General features: G+C 41.5%; 1 protein-coding gene across 1 annotated transcript in view; it reads left to right on the forward strand.

The window, feature by feature from the left end:
* cacna2d2b (calcium channel, voltage-dependent, alpha 2/delta subunit 2b) overlaps positions 1-15,000 on the forward strand; it is a 95,659-nt gene that overhangs the window by 24,513 nt on the left and 56,146 nt on the right. The window contains exons 2-3 of the mRNA XM_017724807.2: positions 193-274; positions 13,086-13,202. Of these exons, the coding sequence (XP_017580296.1) occupies positions 193-274; positions 13,086-13,202 (199 nt within the window). The remainder of the gene's footprint in view (positions 1-192; positions 275-13,085; positions 13,203-15,000) is intronic.

Here is a 15,000-nt window from a genome sequence, read left to right on the forward strand (position 1 = left end):
GACAACTCTGGAAGACAAATCAGCTGGAAAAGGGTCTTTAATCCGCACACGTCTGACTTCATGTCATGTTACAAAAGATTTCTTAGGGGTTGGAATCTCAGAGTTTGAGGCACTGTAGATACACGCCAGTGTGACCTAATCACCTCACATCCCTGAACCCTGGACTGACTGTGTTTGTGTGCTTGTGTACAGGATCATGCACTGGGCTCGGCGGATAGAGCAAGAGATTGACAGAGTCCTGCAGCACATCAGTGGAGCGCAGCAGCTGAAGGGGGTAAGAGAGCGAGTGAGTGAGTGAGCGTGAGTGAGAGAACGAGTGAGTGAGTGAGCGAGAGTGAGAGAACGAGTGAGTGAGTGAGCGAGAGTGAGAGAACGAGTGAGTGAGCGAGAGTGAGAGAACGAGTGAGTGAGTGAGCGAGAATGAGAGAACGAGTGAGTGAGTGAGTGAGCGAGAGAGTGTTCAGACTGTAATGTGCGTGTCTCTCTGTGTGTTTGTATAGTGTGTGTGTATAGTGTGTATAGTGTGTGTTTGGTTTGTGTGTGTATAGTGTGTGTTTGGTTTCTGCATGTGTGTGTGTATAGAGTGTGTGTATAGAGTGTGTGTATAGAGTGTGTGTATAGAGTGTGTGTATAGAGTGTGTGTTTGGTTTGTGTGTGTGTATATAGTGTGTGTTTGGTTTGTGTGTGTGTATATAGTGTGTGTGTGGTGTGTGTGTGTGTTAGGGTGGGTCTCATTGTTTAGTGTGTGTTTGGTTTGTGTGTGTTTGTATAGTGTGTCTGTCTCTATTGTGTGTGTTTGTATAGTGTGTCTGTGTGTGTGTGTATATTGTGTGTGTGTTAGGGTGGGTCTCGTTGTTTAGTGTGTGTTTGACCCTAACGTCTTTCATTGTGTGTTAAGTATTTGTGTTCTCGGAGCTCAGCGGGCTGAAACGTCAGGCTCTGTGACTCATCTCTCCACTTCAGCTCTGCGCGGTCATTACAGTCGGTCACTAAACACTAATCAATCAAATCTGAACCAGGAGCCGTAGATACAGTCATAAACACCCGGGGCAGACGACGTGTCCAGTTGGTTTACTGAATGAAAGCGTTCGCACGTCCTCTGTGGAGAACACAGCATTTTAAATCTTCTGCTTACGTTGGAGCACAGCTTCTATTTGTGGAGTGAACCTGTTGGGAAAATGAAATGACACGGGCAGGTTATTTACTTATGTTCTCCCGTTTATTGCTAAACTAATTCACCGTAAGGGACGACGGGACGCTTGTCAACGTTGTCCAGTAAGCTGGTCGTTTGCACATGGATGTAATGCAAGTTAGCACTCTTTGATGAAACTCAGTAGCGCGATCGTTAATCCAGTTTGAGGAAGAAAAGAACAGTATTTACAAAAAATAAACACCATAAATGGAACCAAAATGTGATTATTTCTTTATTTTTCTGCTCCTTGGGAGCCGCAACATTCATGTCCACTTTACCGTCTTGGCTGTAAATGTGCCTCGGTGTGTCCTGATGTCCTGGTATAGACGTAAAAATATCTAATATAAATGAAAACAGACTCGCTCTGCTCTGCTTTAAGCTTCAGCTCAGCTGTAGCCGCTTTTCTCAAATCTCTGTCAGGAAACTTTTTCACAAGAGTGGTTTATTTTAAAATGTCTCTTTTTTACGAGGCTGAAGTCGCTTTTCATTCGCCAGCTTCTCGTTTGAATTCCCCAGCTCCTCCTGGAACGGGAGAGTTCGAATGAGAAGCTGGTGAATGAGAAACTTCAGCCTTGTGACTTTTTAGTGTTTGTCATTTCAGATGAAACGTATCAGAAACAGCTGGAGTGACTATAAACACTAATCAGTCCATTCGTCTCTAAATTATCGATGTCCGTCTTAAATCTCTCTCTTTGCCGTTTTGTAGCTACTAGCTGGGTGAGACTGTCGTCTGTGTTGCTATGGTGACCAGCCGTCTGCACTGATCTTCAGGGTTAAAGGGTGAATCAGCAGTTCTACATTAACTCCAGCGTTTAAGACCATTTACTGTTAAACTGTGTTGAAGGATCAGCAGAGCTTTATTTTACTGTAGAGGAGGATTATTTTATTATCACCTGCTGATCTGATTCAGCTGTGGAGCCACGACAGGGCAGTAAACGAGCCGCAGGTTGCCGACCGCTGCGGTAGGCGAATAAAATGGCTAATGGATAAAGACGTGTTTGCTGTTTTCATGCTTGTGTAACTCGGTTAGTGTTCGTGTTTGGCGGAGTTTGCAGTAACAGGTTGTCTGAATCTGTCTAAGTCCGTTTTGATGAGTTTGGATGGCGATGGTGAAAGAGAGGAGGAGATATGTGGAGATATGCGTGTCCTTCACGCTGATTCTGAGCTCAGCAGATGGTTTGGCTGCAGATGATAGTCTTGATGAGATCTGTGTGTTTTTCCCTCTTTAATTTACCCTGAAGCTGCACGAACAGATCCACCAATCAGAGGCTGAACTGTGTCCTTGATCAATCAGAGATGGGCAGAAACATGACCTTACTGGCCACATTATCAGAAACCCCTCCCAGTAGCTCCACCTTGCTGGTGTACAGTGTGTTGGTCATCTTAAATGTATTGACCTGGCGACTCTAAACTGGGACCAAAGCATCTGACTATTACACTGATCATCAACTCCTCCTCCCTCCACTGTCAGTCATATCAGCTCCATTGTTTCAGGTGTTTTGATTGGTTGTTGGTGTAATTATTATGGATTTCAATTACAGTATCAATATTTTGGGGGGAAAAAGGTTATTTTAATAGTTGTTTGTTATTATTATGGTAAAACACTGTCCGAATGCCCGAATAACGATTTGAACTAATGAATTACAGTAAAAGGCAGCGTTTAGAAGAAATAATTGGCAAATATGTAATATGGCAAAATTTAATATCACGGTACTTCAAGACGTTTTTCATGGTACACGATATATCACAATATTTACTTCTTACATTTTATGTGTAGAAACAGACAAACTAAGCCCATATTTTTAAAGTACTATCAAAAACTATGCCTTCAGTCAATTGTATTCAACATTTCACACACTGCGCTGCTCGAACATCCAATTAATCAGGACTGATGATGCTCACGTTATAATCAGACATGCAGTTGGTAAGTTTTAATTACTGTATCAATGATTTGCTCAGAAATACTTATTGACATGTTATGTAATTTATCACAATTATGATAAAGATTATTATATTGCCGAGCCCTACTTTCACTAAATCACTACATTTTAAGTGAAAAGCCAGTAAGTACATCACGTTTCACTGCCTGACACAGGAGCTGCACCTCCTCTGGGAGGTGTTTTCAGAAGAAGGTCCAGTAGTTCAAGGTGCTGCTTCAGCTCAGAGCAAAATGATGTCGACTTCTACAGAATTAAACATTTGTATTCTTAGTTTCTAAACTGTATAAACCCACTGATTCATATCTAGTACTTTTCGTTATTAGCAACCGTTACCATGACTACTGTTTAATAATTCAAATGACTTCACACAGAATCAGACATGGGAGTTTTTGCTGTATTTGAAGGTTAAAGAGCTAAACAGTTTCTCCGTTATGTGCTTGTACAAGCTCAGTCAAGGCCGTCAGAGAGAAATATAAACGCGTCATTGTTAATACGTCTGATTATTCCACTGATCTGATCGTCACAGCACAACACTTTTTTCTGGTAAGTGATGCTTTGTGGCCTGGCTGCTTTTTTACATGTGGCAGTATCGGATTTGTTTTGCCTGTTGTGTCCAGCATTTCACGTAAATCGTTACGCCACCAGCCACAGTCTGAGCACATCACTTATTGAGTGCAATAACACACAGGTCAAAACCTCGTAACTCCAAAATAGCAGCTTTACAGGAGAAGGAACAAAATACACTACTTTCAATGTAAGTCAATGGAACCAGGAATTTTTCTAGCTAGTTTTGGGCTGTTTCTTTCAGTCCCTTCATCAGGAAATTTACATGCAATGTGAAGAGTAACAGGCACTTTCAAATTATGACATAAACTGGAAAACTGACTTTACCTGACTTGGACTATAAACTAAAATCCTTTTGCTTTGAGTGACTCTTTACCTTAAATAAGTTCTAAATTGAATAAATAAATGTTTTATTGAAATAAATTATTTTTGACATGAACGATGCATTTTGTCACTACGCACCCATAACTCTTCCAAACTTTACCAACTGTTTCAGTAGTGACTTTCGGTAGAGACAATTTTAGCTGATTTTGAGCTCAAAAACTCAGCAAACACAGCTTTGATTCTTCGTATTTTTCATTAAACCCCTAAAGTTCTGAACTGCAGAAAATATGACAATTTGTAATGTTCTGTGCTGATTTTCACATTTTGGGAAACATTTACCTCAAAACAATGGGATCTAGCTGCTCAATGTGGCCATATAGGGATAGGGATACACCCTCACTTCCTGCTCCAAAATACTAAAATAGGCTCCGCCCTGCCAAAAGTATTCAGTCACCCATCCAAATAATTGAATTCAGGTGTTCCAGTCACTTCCATAGCCACAGGTGTATAAAGCCGAGCCCCTAGGCCTGCAGACTGCTTCTACAGACATTAGTGAAAGAATGGGTCGCTCTCAGGAGCTCAGTGAATTCCAGCGTGGTGCCGTGATCGGACGCCACCTGTGCAGCAAGTCCAGTCGTGAAATTTCCTCACTACTAAATATTCCACAGTCCACTGTCAGTGGGATTATAACAAAGTGGATGTGATTGGGAACGACAGCAACTCAGCCACGAAGTGGTCAGTCATGTAATATGACAGAGCGGTCGGCGGATGCTGAGGGGCATAGTGCGCAGCGTAGAGAGCTTCATGGAATGGGTTCTCCATCTGGAAATCCGATGGATGAGTCTGGGTTTGGCGGTCGCCAGGAGACGGTACTTGTCTGACTGCATTGTGCTGAGTGTAAAGTTTGGTGGAGGTGGGATCATGGTGTGGGGTTGTTTTTCAGGAGTTGGGCTCGGCCCCTTAGTTCCAGTGAAAGGAACTCTTAAAGCTTCAGCACCAAGAGATTTTGGACAATTTCATGCTCCCAACTTTGTGGGAACAGTTTGGGGACGGCCCCTTCCTGTTCCACCATGACTGCCCACCAGTGCACAAAGCAGGTCCATAAAGACGTGGATGAGCCAGTTTGGTGTGGAAGAACTTGACTGGCCTGCACAGAGTCCTGACCTCAACCCCATAGAACACCTTTGGGATGAATTAGAGCGGAGACTGTGAGCCAGACCTTCTCGTCCAACATCAGTGTCTGACCTCACTAATGTGCTTCTGGAAGAACGGTCAGAAATTCCCATAAACACTCCTAACCCTTGTGGAAAGCCTTCCCAGAAGAGCTGAAGCTGTTATAGCTGCAAAGGGTGGGCCGACATTATATTAAACCCTATGGATTAAGAATAGGAGGTCACTCTTTTTCACATGCGTGTGAAGCCAGACGAGCAAATACTTTTGGAAATAGTGTAATTATTAATTAATATTATGTGCAGCTGCAGTTTGAATTTGGCAGAATGGTCCACAAACCGTGTTACGCTGGAGTTTCCAGCCTTATTCATCCATTATAGCTGTAAAACTGCGAATAAAGCATCATGTATGCTGCTGGTCTGTATAGGTTTGTAGGTTCGTTCTCAGATCTTGACCATTTTTTTGTCCCATGAAAAATGGGAGTCGGAGTGAAAATGCCTGTGTGAATGACTCGCATCCTCCATCATGTGGCTAAATAAGGTCACCGTCCATAGTTTGGTGACCACAGAGCCGCTCGTGGACTATTTGATGTAAGTACACAAATTTCTGTTTGAGAACAATGAATATTTCTGGTGTGAGCTGGTTCCCTCAGGTCTGGGGAAGATATGTAGACTGAGCGACTTCGTTTTTAATAAATGAGATGAATATAAAAAGTATAATGTGTCACTGAGGATATGCGCCATAATTGCCATCAGCCTGTCACTGTAAATGGATCTAATTAAATTTGCTGGTCTTTTATGCTCCTCTGTGACCTTTTTAGCTTAGAGTATTTTGCCCGTTGTGTGTGTGAGATGAATCCCACCCCCCCACTCACCCACCCACCCCGCCGGCTCTGGTGTTATTAGTGGTTTCCTGACAGGATTATATTGGTCCGACAAGTCATTTGGACAAAGGCCAAGGAGGATTTAAAAAGCATACGGAGAGTTCTGGAAGCCAGAGGACTCGCCGAGTGAGGAACATAACACCACTGCCATGCTTTATTCTGCTAATTCCTCCGAGGTTGTGACCTCCAGCCAACGCTCCTCGGGGATGATTTACGCGGTGACGGCGAGACCTTTCTGCCGCTGGAAGACGGGATCGAGAACGATAGCAGCCTCAGACGTCATTACGCTGCTGCTACTTGCTCCTGCTTCCGTTTCGTAGAGGTTGTGATGAAGTCCTTGTATTCAATTCAAGGACAGATCCTGGTCTCAGGAGGCCCTGGGGCACACATGCCCCCCCCTCTCCCCGCCTCTCCCCTCCCCATGACGAAAAAAAAAGACCTGAAAACAATAAAATAACTTTTGGTGCTGGAATGAAATGTAAACGCACAATTTTTAATTGATCTAATAATACGCTGTGGCTAGTTATTTCCTGCTCATTTATATTCCATTACATGTTTTGTGTTGGGATGTTTAATTATTGTAATTATAGGGGCAGGTTAGGGCTGTTTACATATTCATAGGCTATTCATTCATCTAATTTTTACACCTGCATTGAACTGTCTTTTTGAGCCTCCTCAGGCCTTGTGATCTTAGGCTCCCTGAGACCCCTGGCACTCAGAGACCCCTGTGTTCTGGCCCTGTCAGTAATCCATTCCTGATTTAAATGCTTTTTAAGTACAGAAATTTATACAGATGTGTGAATGTAGCCGATCAGCTGAGGTTATGGCTGTGTTCAAAATAGCACTATATTGTATTGTAGACTGCATACTGCATCAGTATGTACTGTATACTATATGCTGCATACTACATACTGCCTCAGTATATACTGCATACTATATACTGCATACTGCATCAGTATATACTGCATACTATATACTGCATACTGCCTCACTATATACTGCATACTGCCTCAGTATATACTGCATACTATATACTGCATACTGCCTCAGTATATACTGCATACTATATACTGCATACTGCCTCAGTATATACTGCCTCAGTATGCACTGCATACTATATACTGTATACTGCATACTATATACTGCATACTATATACTGCATACTGCCTCAGTATGTACTGAATACTATATACTGTATACTGCATCAGTATATACTGCATACTATATACTGCATACTGCCTCAGTATATACTGCATACTATATACTGCATACTGCATCAGTATATACTGCATACTATATACTGCATACTGCCTCAGTATATACTGCATACTATATACTGCATACTGCCTCAGTATATACTGCATACTATATACTGCATACTGCCTCAGTATATACTGCCTCAGTATGCACTGCATACTATATACTGTATACTGCATACTATATACTGCATACTATATACTGCATACTGCCTCAGTATGTACTGAATACTATATACTGTATACTGCATCAGTATATACTGCATACTATATACTGCATACTGCCTCAGTATGTACTGCATACTATATATTGCATACTGCATCAGTATATACTGCATACTATATACTGCATACTGCCTCAGTATGTACTGCATACTATATACTGCATACTGCATCAGTATATACTGCATACTATATACTGCATACTGCCTCAGTATGTACTGCATACTATATACTGAATACTGCAGCTAATTTCCCTTTAATCTTAACTATAGAGTAGCTACTATCTAATCTTAATCCTTAATCCTGACCCCAATCTTTAATTCCTGCCCTGAGCTGAACACTGAGGCTCCAGATGGGACAGTGAGGCTTTTTTTGCCAGATGGGTGTTTCTGCCCGGAGGTCTCTGAGTGACTCTCTCTCTCTCACTCTCTCTCTCTCACTCTCTCACTCTCCCAGTGGACTTCTTCTCCACTGCGCCGTCTCTCTGAGCGCATTATGAGGTCGTGTGTCATGAAACTCACAAGGAAAACAAAGGAATGAGTAAGTCTTGGTCAGGTTGAGGTATGAAGCTCGACGTTGCTGTCATAACAAAACCGTGTGTATCTGCAATTTGTACAAAAAAAAAAAAAGGTTCTTCAGATTGATGGAGAATGTGTTGTGTGAGTTTCTCTATAGAAGCATCCCCAAAGAGAGTTCTTATATTGTTACAAACTCGACATCATCACTATAGCAGAACCCTTATATACACTCTTTAAAAAGATGGTTCTTCAAGGGTGAGTGGTACTGTACGGAACCATAATCATTCAAAGATCCATTTACATGTTTTAAATGGTTCTTTGCATCATGACACTGTTCTTCAGATGGTTCTATATAGAACCTTTTTGAACAGGGTTCTCTAAAGTATAACACAGCTACAAGCTGGACATTGTTTTTCGTGTTACTGAGAACCAAATACAACACATTCTCTGACGATCTGAAGAACCAGTTCATGATGCAATGAACCTTTTAAGCATGCAAATAGATCTTTCAGTGTTCATACTGAACCACTGTCTTTACTAAAGAATCCTTGAAGGACTGTTGTTTTAAGAGTCTAGATCATAAGTCAGCAATTTACGGCGCTGTTACTGCCCTGCAGCAGCTCCACAACTGAATTAGATCAGTAGGTAATAATAAAATAATCCTCCTCTACAGTAAAATAAAGCTCTGCTGATCCTTCAACACAGTTTAACAGTAAATGGTCTTAAACGCTGGAGTTAATGTAGAACTGCTGATTCACCCTTTAACCCTGAAGACTCAGGCTGATGGTCACCAAAGCAACACAGACAACAATCTCGCCTAGTGAGTAGCTACGAAACGGCAAAGAGAGAGATTTAAGACGAACATCGATAATTTGGAGACAAATGGATGAATTTTTTTAATCTGCAACGAGAAACTGACAAATACTAAAAAGTCAGTTTCTCATTCAAATTGTCCCGTTCCACCTTAAAAGGTGCAGCAGTTACGTTCTGGTGTCTCAGACATCATTTAAGGTGGAAACGGAAAAATTTGAACAAGAACCTGGAGAATGAGAAGCGACTTCGGTCTCGTAAAAAGCCAAACGTTGAGACAGTTTACAAGAAACTGATCTACTTTTGTGGAAAAGTTTCCTGCTGGAGATGTGAGAAAAGCAGCTGTAGCTGAGCTGAAGCTCAAGGCAGAGCAGAGTCAGTCTGTGTTTTCATTTATGTTGTATTTTTTTAGTCTAAACTAGGACACCAGGACACACTGAGACACTTTTACAGCCAAAATGGTACTTAAATAAAATGGACATAAAATATTGTGGCTCCCAGGGTGGTTTGATTCTTGCAACGCCTGGTCTAGTAGGAAGAAACCGTTAGTGTTACTGTAGGAAGATTTTGTCCGCAGTAGTTTTGGGTTGCTTGTGTTTGAAACGCTCACAGAAGGAGCAGCTGCCGTCGGTGTGATGGAGTCAAACCATGTAGAAGATTAATAACAAGGAATGGGGTGATGGGGTTATGATGTGGCGGTGGAGATGTGAGAAAGTGTAGATGGTAGCTGAGCGTTGGTGGACGCTCTGAGAGGAGGGCGGATGTTGATTTACATGTGAAGGCTATAAATAAACTGTGGTTATGGAAGATGGAGATGCTGTGTTAGTGTGTTCGTATTGGAGCATGTGTTTGTGTGTGTTTGTGTGTGTGTGGGAGTCGCGCCCGGCTGGACATGTTGGTATTGATCCGAGCGCTAAACAGCGGAGGTTCTTCCTGTGACAGGCTGCATAATGGCTTTTATTTCAGAAAGCTAACGAGCTGCTCTCGCTCAGAGAAGCAGCTCGCAAAAGCGCCGGCCCTCAGATCTCTCACTGACGGAGGAAAGACTTCAACAGCACCACCACATCAAACACACCACAGCAACAGCGCTCAACAAAGGACAAAAGGTCCACGGTTCTGTTGAAACAACTGGTGGCTACACAACCACACGTGCTGAGTTTACACACTTAAAAAAAGGTGGTTTTCAAAGTTCTTCAGCAAAGACAGTGGTTCTTTTTAGAACCATGATTTCCATATAGAACCGTTTGCATGCTTGAGTGTTTCTTCACATGGTGAAATAGTTCTTCAGATTGATTGAGAATGTGTCGTATATGGTTCTGTATAGAACCTTTTTTGAAAACGGTTCCATATAGCACCAAAAAGGGCTCTTCTGTTGTTACAATGTCAAGCTTGTTGCAGTAGAAGAACCCATTTGAGTCCTATATATTTGAGCTCAACATCTACAGCATATACTCAATCAATCTGAAGAACCATTTGTAGCAAACTTGACTTCGTACCATTGCAGAACCCCTTTTGGTGCTGCCATGTGAAACCCTTCAGTGCATCCATATAAAATTCCTTTTAGTTTCTTTTTGCCTCCAAAAGTGTAAAAATGTCAGGCAACCATCCAACCAATATCCAACCAATATCCAACCAATATCCAACCAATATCCATCCAACCGTATAGACTTAATAAGTTAAAAACAAAAAAAAAGTTACGAAATTCTAAATAAAATAGTTTGGCCTGATTTTATTCTTCAAAACTGTACAATCATTTTAGTTCTTACAGATATCAGGTGGCACTAAAACTGTGCGATATGGCCAAAAATGTTATTACGATAAACAAAATTCATATCGTTCGATATCAATACATATCGCGATAAATGTCAATTCAGTATTTCTTTCAGGTTTGAAGGCTGATTTTTGCTGATTTTGATATCCTTTATGGTCGGAAAGCGCCAAACACCAAACAGTGGAACGTTTCGCAGATCTGTCATGGGACAGTGGGAGAAAGTTTGTTTTACCAGCTGGAAAAGCTCGGTCGGGGTTTTTCTAACAGTCATAATTTAAGAAAGAAAACAGATCATTTTTAGCTGCGACGAGGCTCAACTGTCCTGTTACACATGCTAAACAAGTGGCCAACAACAGCTAAACTGTTCAGTTTCCCAACAACATTGGTTTTTAGTACGGACAGCAAACATTTATTGGCTCAGTACGTCAGTGATGGATCACACAGCCACCTGGCCAGTCTCACTAATACTTCGTCCCTGTCAGAGCGTATCACAGTATTCAGACACCAGCTAGCAGACGACTGGGTTTCTCTATTCTATCGTAGTGCAATATAACTAAATTAGTTAGACAGGCAGAGTCCAAAGATAGCGCACCCCTGCTCTCCAGTGCCTCACAGCTTCCTCAGTTTACTTTCCTTTAAATCAGGGCTGTAATCACATGAACCCACTTCTTTCTTTCACTTTCGTTGCTTGTGAGTGCACAAATACTAAAATATGACTTTGTAACACTGCTAACGCTTCTTAGGAGGTGAGTTCACTGTAGGTTGGTACAGCTACGCCACTGATCTCGTCACTCACACAGAGAACAGATCACGGGTCGCTCCACACAAACAGGGAATGCATAACTCCACATTTCACATGTTGCTTAAGTATATTTGGCGACCCTTTTTTCACTCGTCGCCCGTCCCTCTCTAATCATGTCGAAAAACTCAGAAGTGCACCCTCTCCTGGCGACAGCAGAGTAGTGTCGCTTTCCTTGCAGTAGAAAACATCACCAGGGCTTTGGTTACAATTTGGAAGTGTGAGAGCGGTGTATTAAATCGAACATTAACGAACCTTCCTTATCATTAACGTTTTATCGCCCAACATTAGGTGGCACAACCAAAAATCAAGGACTTTTATTTGGACAAGACTTACAAAAGTTGGCCCAAGGTATTGTATCATGAAAAGAGTCAAAGTGACCTCTGTGGTGCAATGCCAAGGTCACAGATTCAGTAAAAAATGTGATGTTTAGTTGTGGTTAGAATGTTTACCATGACAGGTATTCTGACCTCAATGGGGGCAGTCGTGGGCTGGAGGTTAGGGAACTGGCCCTGTGACCAGAAGGTTGCCGGTTCGATCCCCAGCACCGGCAGTCCATGACTGAGGTGTCCTTGAGCAAGACACCTAACCCCCAACTGCTCCCCGGGTGCCGTGGATAGGGCTGCCCACCGCTCTGGGCAAGTGTGCTCACTGCCCCCTAGTGTGTGTTTATTCACTAGTGTGTATGTGGTGTTTCACTTCACGGATGGGTTAAATGCAGAGGTGGAATTTCCCTGTTTGTGAGATTAAAAAAGTATCACTTAGAACCATGAAAATGTGGAATTATTATAATGATGTTCAATTATTTGGAAAAAAAACAAAACTAAGTATAAACCCAAGATGAAAGACAAATGTTTCTACAGGTGTCTAAGTAGATGTCTGTTTAACTTGAAATTAGTCTGAAAAGTCAGGTGACACAGCCCATTTTAATAACTGAAATTAGGCAATTAACATATTTGAAAACACTCACTATATTATATAATATAATAAGACATAATGTGAATAGAAATGCAAATATATGTGCAGATATAAAAATGCAAATCATGTACTTTTTTATACTTTTAAATATTGCAATTTTTGAAAACCATTTTTTAAAATTATACCGTTATATAAATATTTGCCCATACTGCTACTTCCAGGAAGTTTATTGAAGATGAATCTGCACTTTCCACACAATTTCTCCACTTATTTCAATGAAGTACAAGTCAGAAATAATTCATATAAAATTCCAGCTTCTGTCATCACTGCTGATATCTGACTAAAGGAGCACTGATCTGAGATCAGGTTGAGCCTTTCTTTCCTAATGAACACCACTGGCCTGTAGTACTTCGCTTATTCCAGATCAGCTCTTTGGCTCCATACATGAGACCAGGCTGTCTGGATGAATGAATGTCCTGCTGATAGTCCTTTGTGAAAGTAATCATGAAATTATCCAGGCTTGTACCAATTAGCATGGTGCTAACTGCAGGCCTTAGTCACCACACAGTCGCCTCAGACTGTGTGGAGCTGTTCAGTATCTCTAATAGACCTGATGTGGTTTTTGACTCACTGCAATCCATAAACAGGGACTAATGGCGTGAGATCTGTCTGGACGCTGGAGATGAAAACGACTCTCCTGTCTTTGACTCCATTTCAGATTTACACCGAGAAGAGGAGGCAGTACAGCCTCGTCAGGAACAACCCCAGAGAGATCGTGGAGAAGGTGGCGTCGGACATCGAGAGGCTTCTGGCGAAGAAGAAGAGAGCGTTAGAAGTGAGTGAAGTGATCCGTGCTGAAATCGGGTCATAGTCCTCTTTGATAGGTGCCAACTTGAAGCTCTTGAGGTGAAAGCACTGCTTATGAGCTCAGAGGTAGATGAGAGATGTTATGTGACCCCATCCAGTTTAATTCCAGACCCTGCAGTAGAAGGTCCACACAAGGGTCCTGCACCATCTGCTGAATTAAATAAACAGCCATCAGTAAACAGGTTGCAGGCTTGTAGGGGGGAGGTTATGGTGGGTTAGGTGGGGCTGGTTTGCACAATTATCAGCTGCTTGTAGAAGCAAACAGGAAAGCAATGAACAAGAGAAAAATGTGGTAGTAACTGTCACAAGCTGCAAAACACGTGAAGCTGCAGAACGTCCAGTAAATAACCGCACGACAGGTGTTTTGGCGTTTTGACCCGTGTTGTGGCTGCATCAGCTTCTGTTTGGGCTTTCATTTAATTACAGCTGGACGTCTTATAGAGTAATAATATAAAGCTAGTACAGATAAATGTTAGTAGTGAAGCTAATACGGACGTCTGAAGAATCTGTGAGCTGTCAATATACTTTTCAAGATAAATAACGTGTTATTTCAAGATAACAATTTTGTGCCAGAAGTTTAAAAAAAAATGTATACAATTTTTAAAAAATAATTAAATATATTAAATTAAATATAAAATATATTATAGCATAAAAATGTCCACAATATGTTACAAATACAAATAATTAACAAATAGTATTTTTTCAAAACTATTTCTACTCATTTTCAATCATTCTGATGTAAATGTATTACTCCTTTTGCCAGGTTTTGCTTTCATTTCTTTCTGTTCGCTGATTTTGCTGGTATATTTTGTGCTTCTGTATATTTTGCTCTTTTACTTCTGACTTTGACCACTTTTGAACAGGGGGCGGGTCTTAGAAGAGGGCGTTCACCGGCACTTTCTATTGGTCAAGTGATTGGAGTGGCAGGTCTTCTGAGGTCTTCAGCTGATACATTTCAAATCAACAGAATCTCCAAATAGAGAAAAATGAAAGCAAAATCTGGTAAAATTAGTAGTAAATTTATGCCTGAATGATTGAAAATGAGTAGAAATCTTTTTGAAAAAATAAGTTTGATTGAACTCAAATTATTTGTATTTGCAAACCATTTCTGACCTATTGATACTTAATATTTTGCTTGTGGATTTTTGAATTTTATTTGAAATTTTTGGCGCAAAGTTAACTCCATATAGTGCCGCCCACTTCTCTGTTGACAGTGACGTAACGTGACACTCAAGCTACGTTCACATTACCAGGTTAAAGATTTTTTGCCCTAATGTGACTCAGATCTGATGTTTTCAGGGCTGTGTGGACACAAATCGGACCTTTTCAAATCCGACCTGAGTCACTTTTATGGATACGTATCCGATTCGTGGCCATGTGACCTTAATGTGACGCTCAGATCGGAATTCATGTGCTTTTATTCCACTGCACCATCATTCAGCGTTACCATGGCAGCAGCGCCGAACAGACGTTAAAGCCTGTAAACGGTGGAAAAGCAGCTCATCCCATCTTTTTCTCCTCCGTCTGGCTCTAATGATGAAGCTGAGAGCTGATCAGAGTTAATGATCTTCTCAGCGAAGCTCGTTCTGCTCGTTAGTTTGCGCTGATGATGCAGTGATTCAGTCACGTGACGTCACTGAGTTGGATGTGCGCCTAAACCTAAACGAGTGTGAACCATCGTGTCGGAGAGATCGGATTTGAAGAAAAAATGGGATTTGAACGAGGTTTGTAGTGTGAATGTAGCTTCATTGTGTGGTGCCCTGTGC

Source organism: Pygocentrus nattereri, chromosome 21 (genome assembly GCF_015220715.1).
Source record: "Pygocentrus nattereri isolate fPygNat1 chromosome 21, fPygNat1.pri, whole genome shotgun sequence".
Classification (NCBI taxonomy): Eukaryota; Metazoa; Chordata; class Actinopteri; order Characiformes; family Serrasalmidae; genus Pygocentrus; species Pygocentrus nattereri.